General features: G+C 33.7%; 4 protein-coding genes across 6 annotated transcripts; 1 reads left to right on the top strand and 3 right to left on the bottom strand.

The window, feature by feature from the left end:
- On the bottom strand, nt 1–8,384 carry LOC128157551 (protein FAM166B-like). The gene is made up of 6 exons (XM_052820189.1): nt 8,070–8,384; nt 5,623–5,849; nt 5,062–5,240; nt 3,022–3,160; nt 1,888–2,112; nt 1–395 (listed from the first exon to the last, which is right to left on the bottom strand). The coding sequence occupies exons 1-6, from the start codon at nt 8,120–8,122 to the stop codon at nt 319–321; spliced, it is 900 nt and encodes a 299-aa protein (XP_052676149.1). The 5' UTR covers nt 8,123–8,384; the 3' UTR covers nt 1–318.
- Nucleotides 8,385–10,193: 1,809 nt separating this feature from the next.
- LOC128157552 (uncharacterized) lies at nt 10,194–15,109 on the bottom strand. Of its 2 annotated transcripts, none has more exons than XM_052820190.1 (3): nt 14,804–15,109; nt 13,605–13,838; nt 10,194–11,878 (listed from the first exon to the last, which is right to left on the bottom strand). In XM_052820190.1, exons 2-3 carry the CDS (start codon nt 13,776–13,778, stop codon nt 11,441–11,443), a joined length of 612 nt encoding a protein of 203 aa, XP_052676150.1. In that variant the 5' UTR covers nt 13,779–13,838; nt 14,804–15,109; the 3' UTR covers nt 10,194–11,440. The 2 variants fall into 2 exon arrangements, with proteins under 2 accessions (XP_052676150.1, XP_052676151.1); XM_052820191.1 differs by lacking the exon at nt 14,804–15,109 and adding an exon at nt 14,197–14,364.
- Nucleotides 15,110–17,443: 2,334 nt separating this feature from the next.
- LOC128157549 (uncharacterized) lies at nt 17,444–19,650 on the top strand. The gene is made up of 2 exons (XM_052820183.1): nt 17,444–17,520; nt 17,781–19,650. The coding sequence occupies exon 2, from the start codon at nt 18,151–18,153 to the stop codon at nt 19,294–19,296; it is 1,146 nt and encodes a 381-aa protein (XP_052676143.1). The 5' UTR covers nt 17,444–17,520; nt 17,781–18,150; the 3' UTR covers nt 19,297–19,650.
- Nucleotides 19,651–20,257: 607 nt separating this feature from the next.
- Nucleotides 20,258–25,323, bottom strand: LOC128157548 (small RNA 2'-O-methyltransferase-like). Of its 2 annotated transcripts, XM_052820182.1 has the most exons (7): nt 25,039–25,323; nt 24,128–24,375; nt 23,139–23,321; nt 22,187–22,355; nt 21,493–21,722; nt 20,809–20,912; nt 20,533–20,677 (listed from the first exon to the last, which is right to left on the bottom strand). In XM_052820182.1, the coding sequence occupies exons 1-7, from the start codon at nt 25,246–25,248 to the stop codon at nt 20,667–20,669; spliced, it is 1,155 nt and encodes a 384-aa protein (XP_052676142.1). In that variant the 5' UTR covers nt 25,249–25,323; the 3' UTR covers nt 20,533–20,666. The 2 variants fall into 2 exon arrangements, with proteins under 2 accessions (XP_052676141.1, XP_052676142.1); XM_052820181.1 differs by lacking the exon at nt 20,809–20,912 and having other exon boundaries at nt 20,258–20,677; nt 25,039–25,322.
- Nucleotides 25,324–25,328: the final 5 nt, after the last annotated feature.

The raw sequence follows: 25,328 nt of genomic DNA, 5'->3' as shown, positions 1-25,328 counted from the left end.
ATATGCACAACTATTCGCAGAAAGAAAAACATATATCCAAATTTCAACAAATAAGTTATAGAAAACAAACAATAAAAATAATACTGGTTTTAAAAAAATATAACAATGTTTAATACTTTTCGGTTAATGGAATGTATTAAGCACAACTCTTGAATTCAAAAATAGACGGAACCCGAATAAGTTTCTTCACTGAGATAATGACTGTATATAATTCATATTTATCTTTTGTAAAATGTGTATGTATGAAATGTTTGAAATATCGAATGCCATCCATGAAATCCTGTGATTGCGTGCTGCTGTTTTCCGGGAAAGTTGTGATCACAGTATACTCATTTTGTGCTTTAGTGCGTTCTCCGTGCTGTGTCCGAATGTGTTGCCGTACCGGAATTTTTGACCTACAAGAGTGATATGCATTAAATATTGGATTCTTCACAATTTCCAATAGCCCGTTATGAGCAATTGATACTTTTTCTTCGGTTGCGTCTGCCACCATGAAATGTAATTTATTAAGGAAAAAGGAATCATTCTTTGAGTATTATGAGGTGATAATTTCGGTCGGGGCGTGATCAAATCCAATAAAGCATAAAATTATCACCTCATAATATTCAAAGAATGATTCCTTATTACTTATATGTATATAATTTTCAGCCATCGTACGATTAAATATTAAAATATAAATAAGCCAACCCCGCTGGCGCCTGAATTTGGCGTCATTTGTAGTTATGGGTTATATAGTACAAAATCGATACGTAGTGTTATCACAGGCAAAGACACTGGATAATGTAAATATTGTACGTTAATTACAGCAAACCACAGTACAACCCCGGCGCTCAAGTGGAAACCTGCTTTAGACGAAACCAACATAACCTCGCAGCGTAGAGTTCGAAATATTTTTACTTAAATATCAGTAAATTTGACTATGTCATGCAACTACTAGTCAATTTTAGACTTGAATTTGGATTTCACAATTCAAATAACTGTACATTATTGTATCATTTAAAAAATTCAATTTCTCTTTTTCTTTAAAAAACATGTTTGCTAAATTAGGCCTTAGTTGTTAAATACCTGAAGAACTTTATATTTGATCTTACTGTATTGTAAGAAAGTAAATGCGGAGTGTAAAACTTTGCATGAAGAAATACATGTATTCTGAAGCATTCACCACTTCCAGTCTACGAATTGTTTGCATCACATCAAAAATATATATCTCCCCCTTAATAATGTCAACATCAAGTCTTTCAAAAAAACGTTTCACGCTTGTTGATTTACGAATGAACGTGTATTACAAACATAGAATCAAACGGAATAATCACATAACACAGTAAATATAAGATATATCAGGTAAATTTCTCGATATTTATCGATGAAGCGTGATCAACTAATCCCAAATTCCTCTGACAAGAACGCCCCTCTTTTATTTGGTTGTTTTCTAAATTGAAAGGGAAACTATGCCCGGCAACATTCAAATAGAAAAAAAATTAACTTTACTGACAAGAGATGTATCGGATTAACAGTTCCCCTGCTGAGTTGGATGTAAAAAGCATGTTTAAGACATGCATACAAGTTTAGTGTATGTAAATTTTTATGTTTTTCATTTTTAAATGGGAATCTTTAAATCATGAGAATTTTTCAGATTAAGAAAAAATCTATTGCTGATTTCAGATGCTGTAAAGTTCTAAATATTCGTATGGGAAATTTCAATGACTGGAAGAAAAAAATTGGTTTGAGATTAATTTTTCTGAATTTCGTAAAAAAAAAAAAATACATGTGTTACTGTCATTAATGTAACATACCAACCCTAACGAAAGATGGTGGTAGCATGGGAATACATTCATTTTGATATTTTTGATGACATTAAATCAATCTATAAACTATATTTGCCCATACCTGGTATATGCCCGGTATAATGGGGAACCAGTCCAGTTTCTACCGGGTATATAGGTTTTCCATGCATCATGGCAGGGGCGGATCTATCAACCTGGACCCCTTCGGAGGCCTGGGTGGCGGATTTGGCGCGGAGATCATCCGTGAACTCATTCAGAGCTAGGTGTGTGATGATTGGATAACCCAATCCGAGCTGGTCACGACTTCTGGGTACAAAACCAGTGTAGCCTGTAATTCGAAAGTACATGTAATAGTACAAGTAAATATACTGGATATATCTCGATTACGCTTTTAAACGTTCAAATGTTCAACTGAAATCAATTTACACAACACTTAATTGATTTGATGAATGTTGCTTACACTGCTTACTTGCTTACTGGTGTCAAATGATTTTTATTTAAATGATTTAATTTTACGAGCTGATCTTCAAATCTTAGGACCCTGCATGCACTAATGAAATGACGTCACGCAAGCTATTGATATTATCAATATTATATCAATATTCGTAACGTTAAAATGACGTTAAAAACGCAACGTCAACAAAAAAAGAATATATTTTTTAAGTCAGAGTTTACGAGCATCAATTGTACAATTACATGCACCAGGTAATAAAAATTACTGCAGTGAACGTGAATTGCATGATTATATTGTGTGTTTTGAGAAAGTTTTCCCCCATGAAGGTATTACAAATTAAGTTTATCTAATTTATTTTCAACGTGAAATATTTACCATTTTTTAATTTTCACAAGTCGTTGAAATTGTAGGATACAGAAATCACCTTTGCCTATCTAGATCGGGAAATACGTGCAAAGAAATGCATGTGTCAATCTATTGAGTCTCAGCAATTGATCTTGGTCCGGGGTAAAATTTGAAATACTTTAATTTAATATACAGGTTAACGTCATAACAGACACTGTAGATGGCAGTTTTTCATCAAAGAAAGATCACTCTAACGACAGATTTTTGAAAAGAACTAAATATTCATTGTGCAGTGTAGAAAGGGTCTTTAATCACTGGATTTTTTAAATAGTTTATCTATGTAACAAGTTGTGGACGTTAATCAACATTTCATATGAATGAATTTTTATTGCCACATTTAAAAATAAATCGATCTATTTGTTAGTTTAATTTATATACCTGACATGAAGTTTTTCCTGGAGTCGTTATTGGACAAGTAGTAGGGGGACAGGGGCTGGGAGACGGTGTGTTTGGACACGTACGGCTGGGGCTCCTTGGCGATGGGTTGTAAGGGGGTGACGTATTTACTGTATATTTCCTAGGAAAATGAAATAACATAGTGATGTAAAAAAAAAAATAATACCTTTCTGTTTCAAGTCCTCCAACTTCTTTATCGCCCCTGTGCTGCAGAAGACTTTCGTTGGTTTTCACAAAAGACACAAAATAAGGGAAATTCCCTTTGCTTAATAAAAATAAACTACATAAAATAGCTGGTAAAAATGGTTTTATTATCAAAATCTAATAAATGATTCCAGGGTGCCTTTTTTATGCTAGAACCATTATGACGTCATTATTGATTTGATTTTACTTTTTCCCGTACTTTTTTTTTACTATTTATAAAAGAATTATATAGAAAATGAAACATTTTTTTGACACACCATTGAAAATCGTATAAGCAAGTAAAGTATCATTTTAAAGAGGAGTTCAAGAAAATTGAACAATCCTTTTTTAAAGAGACTGTAGGTATTACGGATATATTTCATACACATGTATGTCTAAAGGGAAAATCTCCGAGATTTGTGCCTGCATTCCTTCGTATTTCATAGATATGTGTGTTTAAGGAAGGAGTCTTTTTATTATCAAACATACTTCTTATAATAAGAAATGCATGAAATTTTGACAAAGTCAAACGGATCATATTACTTAATGATTCTATCAGTTGAATTAAATTTGACCTTTTTGTTTTCGAATAAAGGTCAGGTCAAGGTCACTACCTTTCTCCTCAACGTAAAGAGTGATAAAAATAAGTGTAGCTCTTTATAGTTCTGTAGACATTTGTTTAAGATTTGAAGATTCAAATCTTCAATGAAATCATAGACCATGAGAGTGTCTATCAGCTTATACTACTAAATTGGAATAAATATTTATACTAAAATTGATATTGCTTAGCCCGCATTTCCTCTAATTTTCTTAAATTTTGAAGAAATTTTTTTTATTTTTTTATGCTTCCAATAATAAAATATTTCTAATTTTTATGTATTATGAAGACTTTATATAAAGATATAAATTGACAGAAAAGCTAATATATTGACCGTTTCATAAGAGAGAAAAACTGATTTTAGTGATTTTTTCACAAAAATCAATGTATAGAATGGGCGCTTTAAAAAGCTTATAAAAATGTTATTTGATAAGCAAATCATATTTTAAATACATATTCTGAAACCCAAGTATCATATTATTAGTTCACATTAGTAAAAAAAAATCCAACATTATTGTTATTGTTTTTAAAATGCTAAAACAGACTCATTATATATATATGATCTCCAGCAATTCTGAATTGCGCAACATGTGATATTTTCCTACGCCAATATTACGCCAAAAAAATAGTCCTTGTTCCATTCTAAACATTGATTACATTTTTCTATTCCAAGTTGTTTGATAGTAAAAAAGAAAGAAAAATATACTATTTTAATTTCCTTTCATCTTGATTTAATGAACAATTAATCAAATTTACGTTTGACAAGTCGAAAACCAGAAAAGACTCCTTCCTTAAACACCATTTATTATTGTGTTTATCTTAAAGTTAAGCCCCGATACAGACGAATTTAAAGTTAATGTTATGAAGCATCATTAATAGAATTCATAAATCAAATTCAGAAATCCGAAGGCTCCTGTCATTTACTAGATACGCCTTAATTGGCTTTAATTGAATCTCATTTGAATTTGCTTTAAAAATTTAAAAAATTTAAATCGGGTGTTAGTGTTTGTTGATAAATTATTGATGAATACATTCAGTTGAACATTGACATATTAAATGTAATGAAAACGGTGCATGTGCATTTTTTGATAAAATAACAAAATGACAATATGATCTGTGTATCGGTTATTTTAATCCTATTTTTGCAGTAAACGTCATAGTAAATGGTAATTCGTTTTGCAAGTTAAACATTTTGTGAATTCCTTTATTCATGTCTCGGTGTGACAAATAAATCAACTTACCGGAAGTTTGGGTGTGTTTCCTGCTGGCACCATCTTTCCGTTCTGGAGAGCTGTTGTAAGTTTCAGCTCGTTCATTTTGTTTTTGTGCATCTGTTGATCGGTTTCAAAATCTATGATGGCATTTCTACTGTTCAGCGCATATCGGTTTCCGTAGTAATGCTGACTCTTTGGTATAAAACCTGCACAAGGTTAAAGTTCTCATATAGGTACATGTACTTCAAAGCTGAAGTAGTGAAGTTTTTAAAAAATCATTTAAAAAAACACACACACAAAACACTTTGTTTTTCCATTTTCATCGGTTCATTTTTACATGTAAAATGCATATTGTAAGTTAGTTATGATTGTAACTTGATAAGGATACAAACTGTTTATAAATGAATAAAAAGAGTAAAAACAAAAAATAAGCCAAATCAGATCAAAATCTATTAAAAACAATTCCAGATCCTGAACGGCATTGCAAAAATAAAGTAAAAACAAACAAAAAAATTAACAGAATCTATACAATTCCAGATCCAAAACAATGTCGCACTGCTTTTACACCAGTAATAGTTTTATATTTACCTGTATATCCGGGCACCATTTTCTCCACCAGTTTCTGATCTCCCCAGCTCTGGGTTCTTCTGGCGAGGAGTTTGGATTTTGAGGCGGAGTCCGGTCGGACGGGACGGATGTCAGTGAGAACCAGTTTACCAGAACTGGCCACCCCGGGGTTTCTAAGCAAATTGCAGGTAGTCCTTCCAAAGGTTTCACCTATCTGGTATTTAAACTGGGGACAAAAACCCCCATATCTGAAACACAGGAGAGAGAAAATAACAATATGGCATTGTTTTTAAGATCAAATGAAAGCTGTTAAAACTGATCCAGATTACGGGCTTTGTTCCGCTAATTTAAAAACCTTTTGAGACAAAATGGCCTTTTAACAATCAATGACATAATTACTGAAATCAATGAACGCTGATCTTTACAATCACTCAATATTAATTCGATTCATAAATATGGTGCACGAGGCACACGTTTACACACCACAAGAGGATACCTTGACTTTAAGTTATGTCGTCTATATACGTATGTAATCATTTCATGTCTTTATCTTGTATCTACCTATTGTTCCAGAGCATGACTCTTTGAGAAAAAAAGAACTTAAATTTGTACTTTTGACAAAGCTTTTATGTGATCGTAAAAAATGAATATGAGACCTGTCTGAACAATAAGTTCACAACAAGGTTTCAACAATCTTAATTTGGAGACAGACTATAAGAATAATATGCAAAATAATTACACGTTCAAAATTAGATTCTAGGATTTTTTTGCACATACTAGTAAACCGAAACCATTTTTATAATCTTTTCAAATTAAGCCGTTGGTTAGCAGAAGAATCAAATAAAGACTCAAACCCTTTAACCCTTTAATCCTTGAGCATCCAACACATAATACCATCAAATTCGTATCAGTAGTAAGTTGCATGAGGAATTTAATGGTACTTATTGTTTTCACAGAATTTGCGTATAAATAAGGTTAACCAGCCCAGACCTAGCGCACGTTTTTGTGCGCAATAAATACACAATTTTTTTCAATGGATGGCACTGTAGCTCCAAGATCGTCCATCCGAATTTTTTTCAGACCGGGAGCTACAGACTTTCAGCTACCTCCTTAAGGAAAATTGATACACGGTATTTTGGCAAAAAAGGTATTTATGAAATCTAAAAAATAAATAGGCTTATACAAAATGTCTAAGTCTTAACTCCTTCATTTGCAATTCTTGTTTTTTTTTTCTTTCGAAAAAATAACATTAAGTTTGATGCTTTCAAAATATTTCTGTAACCATTAAGAAAGTGTGGAACACTTCCATTTTGTGACGTTCTGTTTTTCGAAATGAATAATAAAATTTACACATTTTTAATCTGTCTTTTTCCAACCTTTCTATATGACATTTACAACGCTTTGAAAATGGTTGAATCCGATTGGATTTAACATTTTTATCATACTTTTTACATTGATAATAAGAAATATTTGAATTTGCAATAAGAGAGAGAGAGAGAGAGAGAGAGAGAGAGAGAGAGAGAGAGAGAGAGAGAGAGAGAGAGCCTATTAGTTCATTTAGTAAAGTACATACACGGTATACTGTTGTTTTTCTTTCTTTCAATAGTCAGTGACTATGGAAATTGATCAAATGGATAACAAAAGAATCCAATAAACTTTGCATAAAAACCATTCTTTGAGAATTAACTCCATATGCATGTCGGCAAGATTGCGTTTTTAAAATCAGGACTATGTCACCGGGCCAGACGGACCAACAGTCCCAGACAAAATCAATGCAGAAACAAAATCCTTTCATATCGCAGGCATAGCAGAAAAAATATGAAAAATCTGTAACGGAGTTTCTATTGTGAAGTGTTTAAATGTTTAGCTTCATGACTGACATGTATTAAAGGTTAGAATGGAGAGCTTATTGATTTCAAGAAGGAACACAATAGAAATTAATACAGCAATTATTCTAAGATTTTTTTTTCATCCTTGGATTGAATGTGCACTGCATTAATAGAAGTTCCTTGCAATAAGTATCAACATGTCGTGGTCCTAGGGTCAAAAGTGCTATTGATTTTCCTTATAGCTTATGTATACTATTATCCATATTTTCAATGCATGTATATTTCATAAAAATGATAATTTAACGTAGCTGGAATTAAGTTATTAGCCAGTAACTATCCATGATTAAATGATGGAAAATTAATTTTATCAATACTAGTAAATACCAATCTCCAAGAACGACATTGGTTTGGTCGTTGCAAATAGTAACGTTTGCATATCCCAGCCAATTAAAAATGCGTATTTTTTTTAGAAGTCTTACAAGAAAAGAAAGAGATAAGATTATTTTTCCTCTCATCATCGGAATTGTAAGAAATGCATTTCGTTTACGCAATCAATATATACAGCTCAACGGGACGATATTCTTAAAGTCTGCTAATTAACCGTGTACCATATTTACACAACACTAATTAGATACTTACCCCGGCGTGTGATATGGATCCGGGGTCATCAGAATACTTTTTCCAACTGGCATAATTAACGGAATCTGCCTGCTAAATTATTCACGAATTTTATTGTTTTCCCCTTGGTTTGCGTGTTAAACACAATGCGGTATTTATGGAACAATTGCGTGACGTCACTAAATTGTGTCGTAAGACGTTGCTTTGATTTCGAATGCACTTTCTTTGCAAACGTAATGCCGACGCGACGCGTCTTTGCACAAGCGCTACATTCAAGCCATGAAAGTAGAATAGCGATCAAGATTAGAATTCAAAGCCCTTCGCCGCTTGGCCGGCTTGTTTTAAATTTATCATAAACTAACATAAATTCAATATTTTATAGATTGGTAGTCTTGAGATTTTGACAAGCAAAGTGTAATGATCTATTGTGTTCTCGCAAATCGCATCGGAGTTCAAAAAATAAAATGTCCTGATACAAATCAATCAGATTATTAAGATAAGATTTTTATATACACCTCTGCATGAGTTCTTCAAATCTCAACTACAAACCCGGTAAATTCGTGGACTAAACATCACGTTAATCAATGCTTTTGAATTATTATTTTTCTCATCTCTTTCTCTCAGTCTTCACTCGAAATCAATACACCTTAGGCATTACTTTACTTTCTTTATCATTGAGTTTACCCTATCGACTTTTTATTCGAATTTGGAGAAATACAATCAGTGTTTTAATTGATCAATACATGTAGCTTTTTAAAATGAAGTGGTCCAGAATTTCAAATTTACTCAACTTGGTTATATACCGGCTACATCCATTTAGAGGAAGCAATATAAATTTCTTTGTGTGTACACAGTCTGAATGGTTTTGAATTGACGCACCTTCAAATAAAATTGGGGAAAAGGCTTTACCCCAACTGCCAAATAAAAAACCATGTGAAATGTTTACTCATCCATTAGAACCTTATTATGACGTCGATGTACCGGCATTTGCTTTAAATTCTTAAATTACGACCATGATGGTCCGGTATTTATCATAGGAAATACCGAAACAGATGCAGAGTTGGTTTCTGGAAAATATACGAGCTGTGTTAGATTGCGTGTCTGAGATAGTTTAAAAAGTCGTATTGTATTGTTTGACGGTAACAAAAATTACTTATTTGCTAGTGACACAAGACTAGTGGTATTAATTATTATACCTCAATATGATTATTCTATATAACGCGATATCTGATTGTTTGTAGACAATCATGTGCCAGGGAAATACCTCATACCCCATTTCATTCTATGCATATGAAAAATTCCGAGGATGAGCAAACGATGCAATTAAATCATTAATGCTATTTAAAGATTGTTTTAAATCCTCTTTATATCATAAAATTGATATAGACAGAGGCGGCCGGTTGCTTTACTAAATCAATGTATTCTAAATTATCACCTGTCGTTCGGTATAATAAACAAGCTACCGCATGGAATTTTTAAAATATATTTCAGGTAAAAAATATATTTATTCTATTGATATCATTTAAAATTTCGGATTTAAATAGATAAAAAAGAAACCCAGTAGACAATAGAAGAATATAGCTAGGCGTTACAGTATCGAACACTTTTTAAGGTTAGACGACACGTTCCTCAATTTTAGTTAACTTTTTCCAGGAATTTGTTAATGGTTTACTACTACTTTGACAAGCTTTCTTGCAAAAAATTAGGGTACTTTACCAGGCATTTCTGCAAAATACTAGAGTATGCATTTTCCTATATAATCTTCTTGAAAATACACTTGAATTGCTGATATAAAAATAAATATCTCTACAGCACAGCGAAATTCACTATATTAGATCTATATCTCCGCCGGGGCGGGGCTTTGAACTCACGACCTCAAAAACCTTTCCGCTACTGTCAGTGAGCGGCTACGGTTCTAACCACTCGACCATCTATACATTTAATCAAATCCACGTAAATTTTGATCATTTTTAAAGTAATTATAAAATTAATATTTTTTATTGGAACTCTTTATGACGAGGAGATACAAAAAAGATTCTCGAGGAACGTGTCCTCTGACCTTAAAACTCTGTGTTCATGTAAACAAGAATACCCTTTCATATAACCTATTTATAATATTTTTTAAATTATAAAGAACAAACTAAAGTGTTTAACATAGAATTTAATAATACCCCTATCTAACAACATTTGATCATCCCATTTATCAACAGTACAAAACACGTGCATTCATAAACAAAACCCCTATCCCCATACAGTCACATTCTAAAACACCCACAGTCTGGGTAAATTCAAGCACTGAACGCTTTTTTAAAAAAATCGACCAGCTTTTTGTCCATTTGCGGAAACATTCGAAAGTTGTTGTCACAGCCGATCTCTTTCCAAACACAATGACTTAAAACATTTTGTTTAAATGAAAGAATGTAACCAAGTGCTGTTTACTGTAAACCAACTTTTACTCGCGAGGTTCGCGAGAGCAACGTTGACGCGAAAATTTCTCGCCGTGAACCAGTTCCTGGTCTTTTAATTCCTACATGTACATTTTGATCGCTAAAACAAGTTGTATTGGACCAGTTTTTTTCGGTAAATCGCCAAAAAAAGTTCTTCGCGAATAAAATTGGTTTAAAGTATCATCAAATTGAAGTTTATAAACTGTATGAAGAAAAAAAACCGCGTTGTAGTAATATCTAGAATCACTGCTTGAGTTATGACGTCAACTCAACAAGTTTATTATCATTTGGTGAAAATTATGTCACAAGAATGTTCATATGCTTTATCAAAACCCCAAAACAAAATTCTGACAGAGAAGGGGATGAGCATTTTTCATAAACTTTAAAATTCAGTTACCGCAAATAAACCTGTAGTCTACAACGTGAGTGTGTAAGTATGGTTCGTTTGTGTGACAACAGTACGCAAAACAGTCAGTCAATAGTGAATCTTACAGCCAATCAAATTACAGGTACATTTCATGCCCACGTATAGCAAATATATATTCAGATGGTTGGCGAGGTAAAAAAAAAATACAAATTAATATTTAGCTGTTAAAAAAATAATGTACAAACATGATAGTTATGGTTATTTTCATAATGAAGTTGATTTACCTACACCAGTTAGTATACATGAAACTTGCATATAAAACCTGTTGTACAGAAGATAAGCAACAAAAATCACGTCTTGCCTTTGAGTTGTACAGTGTACAATCGTTGCATGCTCTACAAAATATTCTCTCATGAAGTCAATGTGGTAAATGTCTTAAATGTCAATATAGACATATAGAGTTTGAGCGAATTTTTTCTGCATACAATTCAAAATGCATGATCCTTGAAGGAAAATGAGATTTTTTTGTGAATATCAAATACTAGTATTGATGCCGACCTAGAAGATTATGGCAATGATTAATAATAACCATTGTAAATACAAGACTGTGGTGTATGAATTCTGCTGCTCATGTTGCTCGAGTTGCTCATATTGCTCCTCGCTCGTCTGCTCAGCAGCGACGCCGACTCCGCTCGCCGGTTCCTGCTACAAGCGGTCGGTCTGCTCAGCCTGTCAACAATGCTGTTCAGTTCATGAGCCCCGACCACTCTCCATGTACCCGGATAATGCTTGTTAATTTCCGGGTATTTGTGCTGCATGTATGGCCTCGTCTTGAACTCCCTCATCGTTTTAGAATGAACTTCTTCGTACGACTTCCGCTCACGTGACCACAGCACCGACCTTCTTGCACTTGCAGTGGTCGGTCTAGTCACGGTGGAGTCTATGTATATGGTGGTGGTTTCTCTGAGCGGTGGCCCAAAGACTTCTCTCCGGATGTCTTCTTCTTTGACATCATTCTGTGATAAACGAACAAACGCTTATATTTAAGAGTACTGTGAAAAATAATATAAGGGGCTATATAAATAACATAAGGGATTACATTTATGATTAACTTTCTTTCAAGTGCCCCCCCCCCTTAACAGTCGTCTTCTTCTATCTTGTATTTCATTGATGGGGGTAGAGTAATGATCATTTCCCAGGCATTGTCTGTTTCATATTATGTTAACTAAATAACATCTCGAAAACATGTTGAAAATTAATAAAAGATGATTTAAGCGTATCATAAAGAAAAATTGTTACATATGTATACCATAGAATCGTCTTTTAATAAATGAATCAAAGAAACAGTGTTCTTTTGTATAAAATAAACACCACCTCTCTGTATCGTTAAATCTATTGATTTTTTCTTCTATAGAAGGATATGAGTATTTTATAAAGATATGGAATGAAACTGTACATCTATTGATTATTAAAAAAATGTGCAAAACGCCTTTATAGAAGACTTGTTTCGCAGTGAGTTAATGGTTGGGTTTAAACCACAACAAACTTCTTTTATTTCGTAAGAACTCAAGCTCTACATCTCTATGAAATAATAATACGGATGCTTTAAAGACTAACACCTTCTGTTATAAGAATGAATTATCTTACAATGGCATAACGATATAAAAGAAATTCAAAGAAGAACATTTTTATACCCATTTCATTCGAACTGTAATAAATTGACGTTTTTATTTATTCTATATTCTGCCCAAACTTATTGTTTAACTTAACCTCAACTGGTTAACCGTATTTAGGTCTCCGTGGCTACAAATTGGTTAAACCTACACCCTATGCAATTTTAATTCAAAATGTATAGTTACGGACCCCCCCCCCCCTCTCTCTCTCTATCTCTCTCTTTTCTGAGATACTTAAATGTCTGCAATCTGGTTTTTATATGTTCATTTTGCACCTTTGGGGTAAAAATAAATAACAATGATCGTATGTTAATACCAGAATAATACGTGTAGAAGTAGTATTCCATAAACTGAATTTGTTTAAGACAAACAACTATTCATATGTCATACAAAATATTAATCTTTATCTTTAATTATTATGATACCTATAAACTGTTGTGTATTATATATCTTTGAAGAAAAGGCCGGCTGATTTTCAACTTGGCACCTTTTCAATGATTTTTGAAGATATGGAAAGATTTAGAACATTAATGCTGCCATTGGGTCAACAACCTTATCTTGCAAATACACAAAGTATTTATATATTTGATTTTTTTGATATTCTTATTTCTTTTAACACGTGCATATCAATAATCTTTAATTATCGTTCAATGGGATCTTTGAGGTAGTGTTTACGAGACCTTATTGCAATAAATAGATATTTCATTCTTGGTTCTAAGGAATTATTAATCAGATCTCAAATTCAAAGTACAGGGTTGTTTATTGCAAATCTGATACAAATCAAGATCCTATTTACATTTTGTTGTAGTCTACCAGGTTTATAACCCGTTACTTAACGTTTTAAACCCTGTGATGATATCGATTTTATTCTCTGCAAACAATGGGGTGGAGTGAATATACCATTTGCAATTGATCACAATGCATTTCGTAGACTTAAGGCCCCGCGGAATATTTACACGAGAAAAAATTCGATGCAATATACAAGTGCTTCAGTTCTCTTTTCTTTCTTTTCAATGAAATGGTATTCATGAAAAGACAAATAAAAATAAGATAATTTAATCAATTTTACCTCGTTAAATAGGGCTGCTTCTTCCTCCTCGCTGAACATAAAGTTTGGGAACTGATACTTTACAGATTGCCTCCGTTTAATTTCGTCTCGCTGGCTTTCAAATTGAGACGTCGTCTGCCTCTGCTGACTTCCGCCGGACATCGTTGACGCTCTGCGTGCTATGGAAACCGACATCTTCCCGTCTCATGTCATAGTTGTAAATTACTCTAATTCGAGTGACCCAAATTTATCATACTGTCGAAAAGATAGCATTTTTTGAATGTGTAAGAAACAAATTATCAAGAGACACCTGGATACATGGTTGATATTGATACATGCATGAGTAATGTGAAAAACAGGTGCTATGAACATTTTTAAAACATTACTGTATATAAATATGTCAATGGAAATTTAAATGTAAAATTTTCGACAAATCGTTGCACAAAGTAATGCCTTAAATTACTAATTAACAAAAATAACTCAAAAACTCATTGACAATTAAAGACATGATTTTTTATGTTTTACACGTACAGTTTAGTACTCAGATATAGAATATAAAAATTTTCAAAATTTCAAAAACTCAATTTTTCAACAAAAAAGACCATTACTGTACCTCTAGATCGTAAAAGCTTATGTACTAAGAAACCTACTACTAGCGCGAGCAGTTTATAGTAAGTTGAGTTGTGCGACGTCCAAAAATTGCCAAAACCACAACACCCAAACAAAAAGATAGCACTTGAAGTGGACTAAAGTCGCACGACTAGTGTCAACCCATATCAGGTGGATCTCTCGAAGTTTATCGCATGACAATGATGCAGCACGTATATTTTTGACGTTTATCACATTTCTAGTGACATTTTGCCAAAGTTTGGTAAATTTAGTCCTAATTGGTTATTTAAATAATCGATGACGTTAAATTATTTTTAAAAAACACAGTTATTTTCCTCTTCAAGTATGTATGATAAATATATTTTCATGCAAATAAAGCCTTTCTAATTAAATGTCCTACCATTGTTTTAATGGTACATTTACTTGTTTTTCTAAACATCTAAATCAAGTTTTATCACACTGGCCTAACTAATACAACTAAACTAAGCAATTTTTGGGACGAACGCGAAATAAGGAAATTTTAAAACTTAAAATATATTAATTTAAAATATATGAGATAAGCATTTGACAATGAATGTTTAAAAACATATAAATGACAGTGCGGTACTTACTCGTGGCTAAATCCTATCCTCGCCGTTTTGCATAAAAACATATAAAGTCCTTAGAACCATACCTCGAATGGAATCAAAGCAAACATTTAATAAATAACAATAGATGCCCCTAGTCAATTAAATGCCCCCAGATTAGATCAAATCGCGATTAGTGTATGACATGACTTAACAACGGAACATTTTCCATTGTTGCCGATACAACTATTACGAGTTTCGGGGTATGTGGTTCTGTAAAAAAAAAAACCTAAATAGGTTTTAAAAGTCGCTGGTTGTCCAACGCGCCAGTCAAAATGTATGCAAATAACGGTAATACGCGGTTACTTAGAGTTTAATCCATAATTTTTGGTATTTGGAAACATTTGAGAGCACAAGGCAATTATGTGTAGAGTTCTTAGGTTGTTCTCTTTTCTCCTGTAAATCTGATTGTGACCGTAATATATAAGGTTTCAACAAGGTTATTTTTATGTTTTAGTCAAAAGAGGGTTTTTTTTCTCTTGCCTTTAACTCTTTTGAAACTTGATCAATACACGTTAACTTGTACTGCAAATCAATTGAAACCCAAGGCCTCGCGGTTTGTTTAGACATTATAATCAAATTTTCCTTTGAATCCTTAGAAGTGCATGCAATTTCTAACAAAAGTCTTACAGTTTCCTCTAAATAATTTAAGTCTGGGATGTTTATATATTAAACATAAGAGTAAGTAGTCCCATCCTTATTAAGTTATAGCTCAAATTGTTTCCGATACAGTTGCGCAATACATGTAATCAGCTTTATTTGAACATTAGTTTCTGTATGGTGTTCCGATAGGGACATTTGCAAAAGCTCAATATTCAGCGTGCTGAGAAAGAGTTAAACGGGCTTTGTACAACAAAAAAAACAAAAAAAAACCCCCAAAACCAGTTAAGCTTACAATTTTACTCAACATGACGTCTTCACGTTACGCAGCGGCGCTCTTCATACGGCACTCTGTCGATAAAACAGTATTGGCGTGACGACATGTAATGTAATGCGTGCGAGAAAAAAATAACACATTTCGTTTTCATTCAGACTAGGCAAATTACCAACATTCCTTAGCATCCATGCACACAGAGATTTGGTTTCGTACAAACCAACTCTGGCGGAAGTTTGTCGGACTTACGGACGCAAAATCATTGGATAAAACGGGGTCATGTGATTACCGTATATATTTATATACCCGGCAAGTAGAAAATTATAGACGGCAACATAACAATAGTTTCTTGTTCTTCTTTTGTAACAACATTTTTTCTTCCATCCCTTTAAAATTTGTATACAGAAAGTGATGATCTTCGACAAATGAAAACGCTACTGTCAACGAAAGTATGTCGGATTGTTAAAGTTCATAGATGGCGAGGATGTGATTTCATTTTGACAGTCAATAAAAAAACCCCTATGAAGCTTACAAGAGTTTTAAGTTTGCGTGGCGCAACATTGAGTCGCTTGAAGGAGTGTAATGGCGTGTATTGTACAGTTGTGTCGCATCTTCCCCAACGCGCCATTGGTTTCTATCAAATGGCCTTATTCGGACACCATTGCAAGATATTAGATATAAAAAGATCTTCTCCCCGATCTTAACACATTAGTATACAAACGTTTCAGCCTGCGCTGGGGGTTTCTTTTCCTGAGCAAGTACAGCCTATATTAATTGGTGTTCGAATTTCGGTGACTACTCAGTACAACTGCTCAAAAAGTTGTCCCGCTTACCAAGTGGGTTGAAGTTTAAATGGCTAGCACTATCCTTTAGAGAACCCGATTTTCCTTTTTTGTATGTTTCAATTAACTTTAACCATTTCATCCATTATATATTTTTTTCCAGACTCTCGGGTTTTTTCCCTATTTCTCTCTCGTTCGCCCTCTTTTCTCACTTTAAACGAAAAACTAAGCAAAGTCAGTTTGAGAAAATACGTCTTACGTATATATGCTATCAGTGAATTTTTGCTTCAGTGTGAAAGAAAAGTAATTAAACTGTGCATGTCATTCTCTCTTATTGTGAGTGAGAATCGGGAATAAAGGAATAATTGAAATTAAAAAAAAATGTTAAAAATAAAAGCAGTCTTCATTTTGAACAGAATCGAAAAAGGGGTTTTCAAGTGACCGATTTTTTACTGCTCAGAACATTAAAGAAGAAATCCATCCTTCTTATGTTGACAAAGGGTGCACTTATTTAATATATACATATGATATATACAGATGTGTATAACCCTTGATAAGATTTTATAGGGAATTGGTAGGGCTGGTATTAAAACTATACAAATTATAGATTCTCTAGAGTTTTAGTTTTTCGTTTCATTTCAATCCACAAAGAATACATTCGCCACATAATATCTGAAGTTCATTGAAAATTAATCAAAGAAAACATACCAAATTTACTTGTCAAGTCAACTATGTCAAAGAGGTCAAAACCATTCATGTAGGAATTATCCAGTCAAATTTACCTATAGGTACAAACATAAATATACGTAATTATACCAATGTTTTTGTAACTATTTAAAATCGTATCTTAAAATAATCAAGGCCTTTCAATTGGGTTCAGATTATGTCAACTCCATGGCCATTTAATGAAACAATATTTAGGCTTTCTAATAAGAAATGTACACCATTAAAGGTTTCGGAATGGTAATTCTATAGAATGGTCACGGAAAAACAGTTCATCTACCGTAACACATGAAAATGGAAACAGATCCCGGGAGGATTTTCAGGTTAAGTAGCAATTTTCTTAATTCTCTATTAAATCAACTTCAAAATTAATCCCGGTGACAAGTCAAACATGACCTTACGAAAAGGAGGCCATTATATATGTTAGTTATTCTAGTTCATTTTCAGTTCTATAACAGACGACTTTGTCTTGGAGAACACATGTAGATGACTGGGTTTTTAAGGGCTTTTCTTTGGATTTAAGCAATGCAGATTATCTGTTGAAAGTTTTTAAAATATTTTAAACACTGTTTAACTGTTTCAGTGGTGAAGGGATAATTTGTAAAGCCGGATTATAGGGCGCATTAACGACGATCAAATCCGATTGTAAGAGTGAGTTTTCAAAGTTTATAGACAGAGAAAAGAAAAACAACCAAGTATATAGACTTTCACATTTTTTGAATACAGAACAATGCGATCTTGCGGAAACCAGTCATAGTTTGAGGGAACAATTTAATATCAATCTTTTCTTGAGGAAATATCGGCAAAACATGCTTCTTATCACGCGCGAGAACCGAGGATAATGAAAACTTTGACAGGTGCGGAACGTCAAAATTGAAAAGGGGAATTATATATATCTTATATCTACTGGGGGGAAATTGTGTCAATGTCTGGTGATTAAACTTTTATTCAAAATGACAGATTCGAATAATAAACGGAGCAATGCATCACGGTTGTGTATTAATCTTCAAGGGGACAACGACGAAGACGGAACGGTACGGCCCTCTCCTCTGTGGATCAACCCTCGGGTGGACGGGAGAATCAACACAGACTCCGCGGTCGATTTCTCCTCGTGGCTCAAACCGAACTGGCTCGAGGAACAGGAGCAGTTTTCGTACACCCGTTCGCCCACCCCTGGGGCAGACTCGACGTCAGGCGAAGAAACGGATTCTGAGAGATACCCTGAAAAGCAACGGTCGGGAAGAAAAAAGAAAGAACTCAGCTTTTCGACTGCTGTGAACGTTACGAAGGCGGCAAATCTGTTTAGAAGCAGATCCCAGGCTCAAAAGAGACAGTTCGTTGCTAACAATCTTGAAGTTCAGCGCAGCAAAACGTCAATCGGAGTAGAAAACCCGAGTAACGGTGTTTCTAGAAGCAAGAGTGTTCGGTGGGTGGACGGACGTACTCAGAGAGACAACATGGACGAATCTAGAGGTACAGCAATGATATCCAGAAGTAAATCGTTTTCTTACGACGAACCCCTCAGCGGGCTTTTTGATATAGCCAAGGCGGCGGGTAAACGAAAACCAATCTTGGTCAACAACACTCCAAAGTTACCCTCCCCGGCACCCTACAGCTTGTATCTATACGCGCAAACACCACAGCCCCCGAAACCCGACAAAGAATTCAAAGTTCCAAAGAAAAGGCGGAAAAGGCTGTGCAAGATTATACTTGAAGAAGATGAAGCGGAAGCACTGCGTCCAAAAATCGGCGATCGAAAAGTTTCAGATGACGAATTGGATATGATAGTTTCGAGACTTATTCGACCAACGAATGCGAGTCGAGCGAGATCGGCTTCGATAAGTCGAGTTTTCTTCCAGTCCCAAAAGAAACCTCCACCACGTGTTCGCGTAGATTACTTGGTTTTTGAGCCGAATCGTTTTCGCGGGTTGAAAAAAGTGGGAATCGACGAGCTAGAGGAGATTACAGAGAGACTTAATACATTCGATATTGAGAGATGGCCGCCAAATTCAGCAAGGAACGAAATTAGGAAATCGGTGAAAGAGGAAAAACTTGGTGTCTTGAATAGTTACCAGTGGAAAGGCGTAAAGAACTGCTAAGATCAAAGTACATACATAGGGTAAATACTACATACTATCGTTTATATATTCCAATAGAGAACCAATTTGATAATTGAATGAACAAACACTATAGAAACATTAACAAATTAGTGACAATGAAAATTATTCCGTGGATTGAAAATTGAAAGAGACAATTTTTAACCCTTTTATTTTGTATCAATGTGCTTAAAGCCATGCATTAGCCTTTGTACAATCAGTGTTTCTTTTTGGTTGGTTCCAAATTATTTTTACGTTTGAAACAGATAGAAATTTGGTGCAGTCATTTGGTAGATTCATTTTTTTTGTCATTTTGTACTAACCATTTACATTTATCAATAAAATATGGAATACTTTAATTTATTTAAAGCTTTGTTGTACATAATATTACATAATATGAACTGCGCATTTCTGATCAATACATTGATTCAGAGTAGATTAAAACTTCTTAAATAAAAAAATTTGGGGTAGTATTTTATCAAGGTTCGGTACGTCTTTTGGAGGGAAATAAATGTACAAAAAAAATGTAGAGAAAAAAAAAGATTGTAGGTACACGTATTTTTTAAAAACACACACTTTATCTCTAAAAATATAAATTAAAAGCTTTTTGAAAACAACAGTGAACCATTAATATATTATGTATGAAATGAATTGAAATATATGCACAAAATAATCATTCTGATTTATCGAGTCTTAATTCTTTCAAATATGTTGGCAAATGCATGTGTTGAAATCTGATTAAACTACTTAAAAAAACAAATGCAAACTTCTTTGGCATGGCGCCAAACCTATAATCCATGACCCAGAGCTGTTGATCCCCTTATCTCTGATTAGGATTGAATAAACACAAAGACTATTTATAGAATTAATGTAATACTTCTTTTAAATACATTCATATAATAACCAATAATCCAATTTAGAGAGAGCGAGAGAGAGAGAGAGAGAGAGAGAGAGAGAGAGAGAGAGAGAGAGAATTGTTCAATATTTGCATGTTTTTATTTCATGAATAAAACATAAAAATAACAATTTCATAAAATCAAACAAACAAAATGTACCATGATGGTAAAAAAAAAGAATATTTTTATCTCACAATATTCTTTTTAAAACAAAATATCTTTTAAGTAGGAAATCAAAACAAACTTAAAATAATTAACATATGTCCCATAAAATATTCACATAAATGAAATAACTCTCTCTCAAGTCCTGCTTCTACTCCAACTCTTGGGCATCATTGGTGGAGACTGAAATTGTCTGACCTGCAGGTATTTCCGTTTCAAAGTCTTCATAGTCACTTCCATACATATCATTCCATTCAACTTCTAGCGGGATGATTATCTTAGACTGGTCCCCAGTGAACTGGTACCCATTTTCAACTAAAAACTTTCTGGTTAAAGAAAATAACGAATTTTTTTAATATCTAAAGTCTGCATGTGTATCAAAAGTTGAAATAGGAAAAGGGGAGAAAAACCCAATAACTGACCAAAAAAATTCTCCAACATCTTTAGTTTATAATACCTATATTATTTTTGTAGTTAACCAAATCTTGTTTATATATGGTCCTCAAATTCAAAATTGGATAACTGCATTGCTCTTGCATCCTATTTTGCTTTTTCCATGCTCTAAATGTATCAAATATATAAATTGACCAAACATATAGTTACTTTATTATATGTAGGAAATAACTTTAATAAGTCCAAAACTAACACAAATTTTTGTGCGCCACAAATTGCTCCCAGGTTGTCCATCCAAGTTTTTCAGAACAGGAGCTACAGACCTTAAGCTATAAAACACCTCACTCTATTTTTTTCATTATTTTCTGATTATTTCCCTTTGGAAGAAATTCTTGCCCTTTGTTACATCAAACTTAAAAGCCCAAGGCTTTATGTGAAATGAATTACATGTAGAATTCTGCCAAACATTTCGAGAGAAGAAGATGAAAATGCAAACCATTTAATAATCCCATGCAAAAACAACAACAGCAAAGAGGACTACAGACAAAGAACAAATTTTGATCAGTAAACCTAGCTCACATGAGCCTTTACTTCAGGTGAGCTTAACTGCCTAAAACCAAACCAAACTTAATTGAGCTATTATAAATTTTTATTGTTACAACATTTCTTATAATACTAGTACATGTACTATAACAAATTATAATTATATTATAAAATATCTTAACAAATTAATTAATTAAATGGTCACCTTAGGCTGTCTTCATCAACTATTTTGGAAATTGTACTAAAATTCATCAGTCGTGAAATGGGGATCAGAACTTGGTCTTCATCCTCATCCTCCCCCTCACTGGAATGGTCAGTGTCCATGAGTGACCGGCCATGCTTCAGTAAGTTAATGGTGTAGGGGACCTCTAACTTTAAGATTTCATCTGAGGTTAGCTTGGCTTTATCTTTGTGAGGAAATGTTGATTCAGCTACCTTATATACAGTGAAAAAAAGTTTTCATGTAACAATGCAATCTCTAGTTATATAGATACATATATTAATACTGAATATTCTTAGCACATCACGCATTCCTTCACTTTGCAATTGTCCACTCAAATTAATGGTTATGTTTATCAAAAACACAGATAAAACATGCATTGTTCAAAAGATTTTCTTTGTAGAATTAAATAAGAAATCAGCCTTTGATGGAGTAAAAAAATAACCCAGCAATTCATCATGTCCAAAATTTCATGAAAAACCAAAATTCTTTTTTTTTTTTTTAAGAATACAATCTAATTCTGAACATATTTCCTTGAATGACATAATCTGTAGAAAAAATTTGATTATTTCAATAAGAAAGAATACTAGTATTAATCTAGTCTGGCATGATATAGATGTAAATATTATTCAATCAAACTCCTCATTACTTTCAATATATGATGTATCTTTGTACTCACCAAGGAATAATGGTGACAATGATCTATGTCTACATAAATTTGACGCGGGGAAGATGAAATGAAGATGGCTGCCTGAGAACAATAACCGACATCCTGGGACTCCGTGGGAGGGTCACCGATCCCACTGAACTCCACATTGTAATTGTACCTTTCACAGATGTCTTGACCCCTGCAAAAAGATCACATGACTGAAGACTGTCATATCATAATATTGCCTTCATGTTTTTCTTCAAATTCAGTCCAAGACTACCAGTAACTGCAATTTAAAATTAACTGCTGTAGAATCTTTAGAATTTGTTGTGGCTTAATTTTCAAGGATTTTGTAGCCCCCCCCCCCCCCCCTTCACGATTATGAAACATAGTGTTACCATAATTCAATCATTAGTCATTGTAAAAAATCTATGAAATTACATCCCATTGAAAGAACCTGTGAGGAGAGAATTGATTATGTATACTTAAATTAGCCCCCACATTATTCAAGAATAGTATTCGATCCATTAAAAAAAAATCAACATAATATTTGGGAGCAGGCTGATATCTGTAATTACATGTATGTTAGCCTCTTTCTTTATGATTTAGAAGTTTTTTTATCCAAACACACAATGCATACTCCATCTGAAAAGATTGGTTACAGATATTTAATATACCTCTACTTATTTTTCATTTATTTCGTTGATTCCCCGAAAATCGCTGTAAAACAGACAGAATCCCTGCAAAACTGACCGATTCCCTACAAAAATGTGTGTCAGTTCGATGAACTGATGCACACTTCAGCTTCGCCTTGGGAAATAGGCTTGCTTGAGGGGAACTGGAATCTTGCTGACTCCCTCAATGGTATACTTTATTTGTATAATATACCTGTATACAAACAAAATTTGACTCTTCCAAAGCAAAGATTTTAAAACATATCTCAAAAGTCTTTTTGGTTTTTTTTTTTATTAAGAACTATTACCACTTTTGAAATTCACTTCTGGTCCATTCAAACTTATGGTCATAGTGCCTAAATCTCGGCTCTCCTGGGAAGAGGCTGTTAAACTCGTAGTTAGGGGTGGTGACTACAACGAGGGAGGGGTGAAGGCGGCCAAAGACTGATTCTTCAACTTGTTTTAGAGTCTCTGGATACAAGTGCTCTATACTGAGAAAGAAAAAAATTCATGTTAATTCTATATTGCTAACATTTTTAGTTGTATCATAAGTATAGACATCATTGCAAACCACAGCCAATATGTATGATCCTCGCCCATCAGGCCATGGTTGCTGAAGACAAGAATATATTGTATTTATCAAAATATTGACCAATGCGAGTAAAGCATAGTTGGAGATTGACCTTTGCTGTGTCCTTTTATTATCCAATTGCAGTTCACAGATAAAACATGTTGTTAACTGCTGATGCAGTAACAACCCACCAAGCGTAGAATTAAAACAGGTTTAAATATGGTGTAACAGATAATGCATGAATATTCAGCTTTATGATATCGGTACTCTCTGTGTTAAAGCAGCCACAGACCGTAGGAGAGATCTACTGTGGAATCATTAGATTTCGTTGAGGCTCAATTTTCGTGGAATTCGTGGGTACCTCTCATCCACGAATTAACATCCTCCATGAATTAATAAATTAGAGTAACGAAGTCATATATCCTTTGTAGGTTTAAGAGAATACACGAAATTACGTCCCCACGAACCTGTAATATTAAAGCAATCCATGAAAATTGGCCCCCACGAAATTTAATGATTCCACAGTATGTGGACTCTGGACCATGGCTTGAGACAATGACATATACATTGGTTGCTACACATGATCCTCAGTTACTACCAGCATGAAAATATTTTATTCAAAAATATTATTATTTTCAAGGTTTGGAAAATTTAGAAACCGCTGTTTGAAAGGAAATCAATAAATTTAAAATATATGAACAGAACAAAACAAACCTTTAAACTTACAATTCAACCATTGAAACTGCATCACACCCAATGATTCTTTGGTCTAAATCTGTTGCACTTCCCTCATAAATTTCAATACTTAGTGGGTTTTCCCTCTTAAATATGTAATCAGATGGGCGTGGCTTGATAAGATTTTTATTGAATTCCAGCGTAGGTCGGTCAATATCCACTAGTTGTATCTTGTGTAACGATGGAACCTCCCTGTAGAAACGGACGATTCCACACTCCGAGCAACCCAGATCAGCCACCTGTAAGTGAACAAACACACCAGTATATTACAAAAAGGTTATAAAATGAATTTCAATGAAGTTGTACACATCAAATATATGTAGAGGTGAAATTAATTGATATATCCTATTCATCATCTTTGTGTTCTCTTTTGGAGACTCACGTAATAAGAAAGAGCTAGATCTTTTACTGTATAGGCTTATCAGTAGGCATCATCTCTGGCCAGGGTTTGCATAGAAGATTGTGTCTTAATTATAATTTGCTGTGGCTTGGGACAATGTGGGATTAATTTCTGATGGCACAATACTGTGAAATCATTAGATTTTGTGGTGGCTCAATTTTCGTGGAATTCGTGGGTACCTCTCACCCACGAATTAACATATTCCTCCACGAATAAATAAATTAGGACTGTAAAGTCATGTATTTCCTTTTGTAAGTATCAGAGAATACACGAAACTACGTCCCCATGAACCTGTAAAATTAAAGCAATCTACGAAAATTGCCTCCCACGAATTTTAATGATTCGGATTTCACAGTATAGCACCCGATCTCACAAACAAATTAAAGGTAGCCTACACCTTTCTTGAACTGGTGAATTAACTTAATGATTTAAACGTGTACGACTATCAAAAAATTCAAAAAGTCTAAATACAGATGTAACCATGGTAATTAGATCTACTTACCCATTTAACATCGTGTTTCTCCAATACTTTAGCTGTAAATGAGTATCGTTGCATAAATAAAGGCGGGTAAAACCTTATACTTCCTATGTTCTCATCTTCTAATTTTATTGTTGATGTTAATTTCTTTGAATCTGCATCGTGAGTCGCTCTGTCATTTTCATTCTTCTCAAGATCATTGGTATCTGTGGGAAGTCTGGAGTTCATGGTCATGAAAAACAACGTTTCAAATCGGTCATATATTACTTCTGCATTGTTGATAAAGGAAAAGTGAAAGTAAAACTCGAAAAGGT

This window comes from Crassostrea angulata, chromosome 7 (genome assembly GCF_025612915.1).
Source record: "Crassostrea angulata isolate pt1a10 chromosome 7, ASM2561291v2, whole genome shotgun sequence".
NCBI lineage: Eukaryota > Metazoa > Mollusca > Bivalvia > Ostreida > Ostreidae > Magallana > Magallana angulata.
Note: the sequence above shows the minus strand (reverse complement) of the source record. Positions and strands in the feature narration are given on the sequence as shown.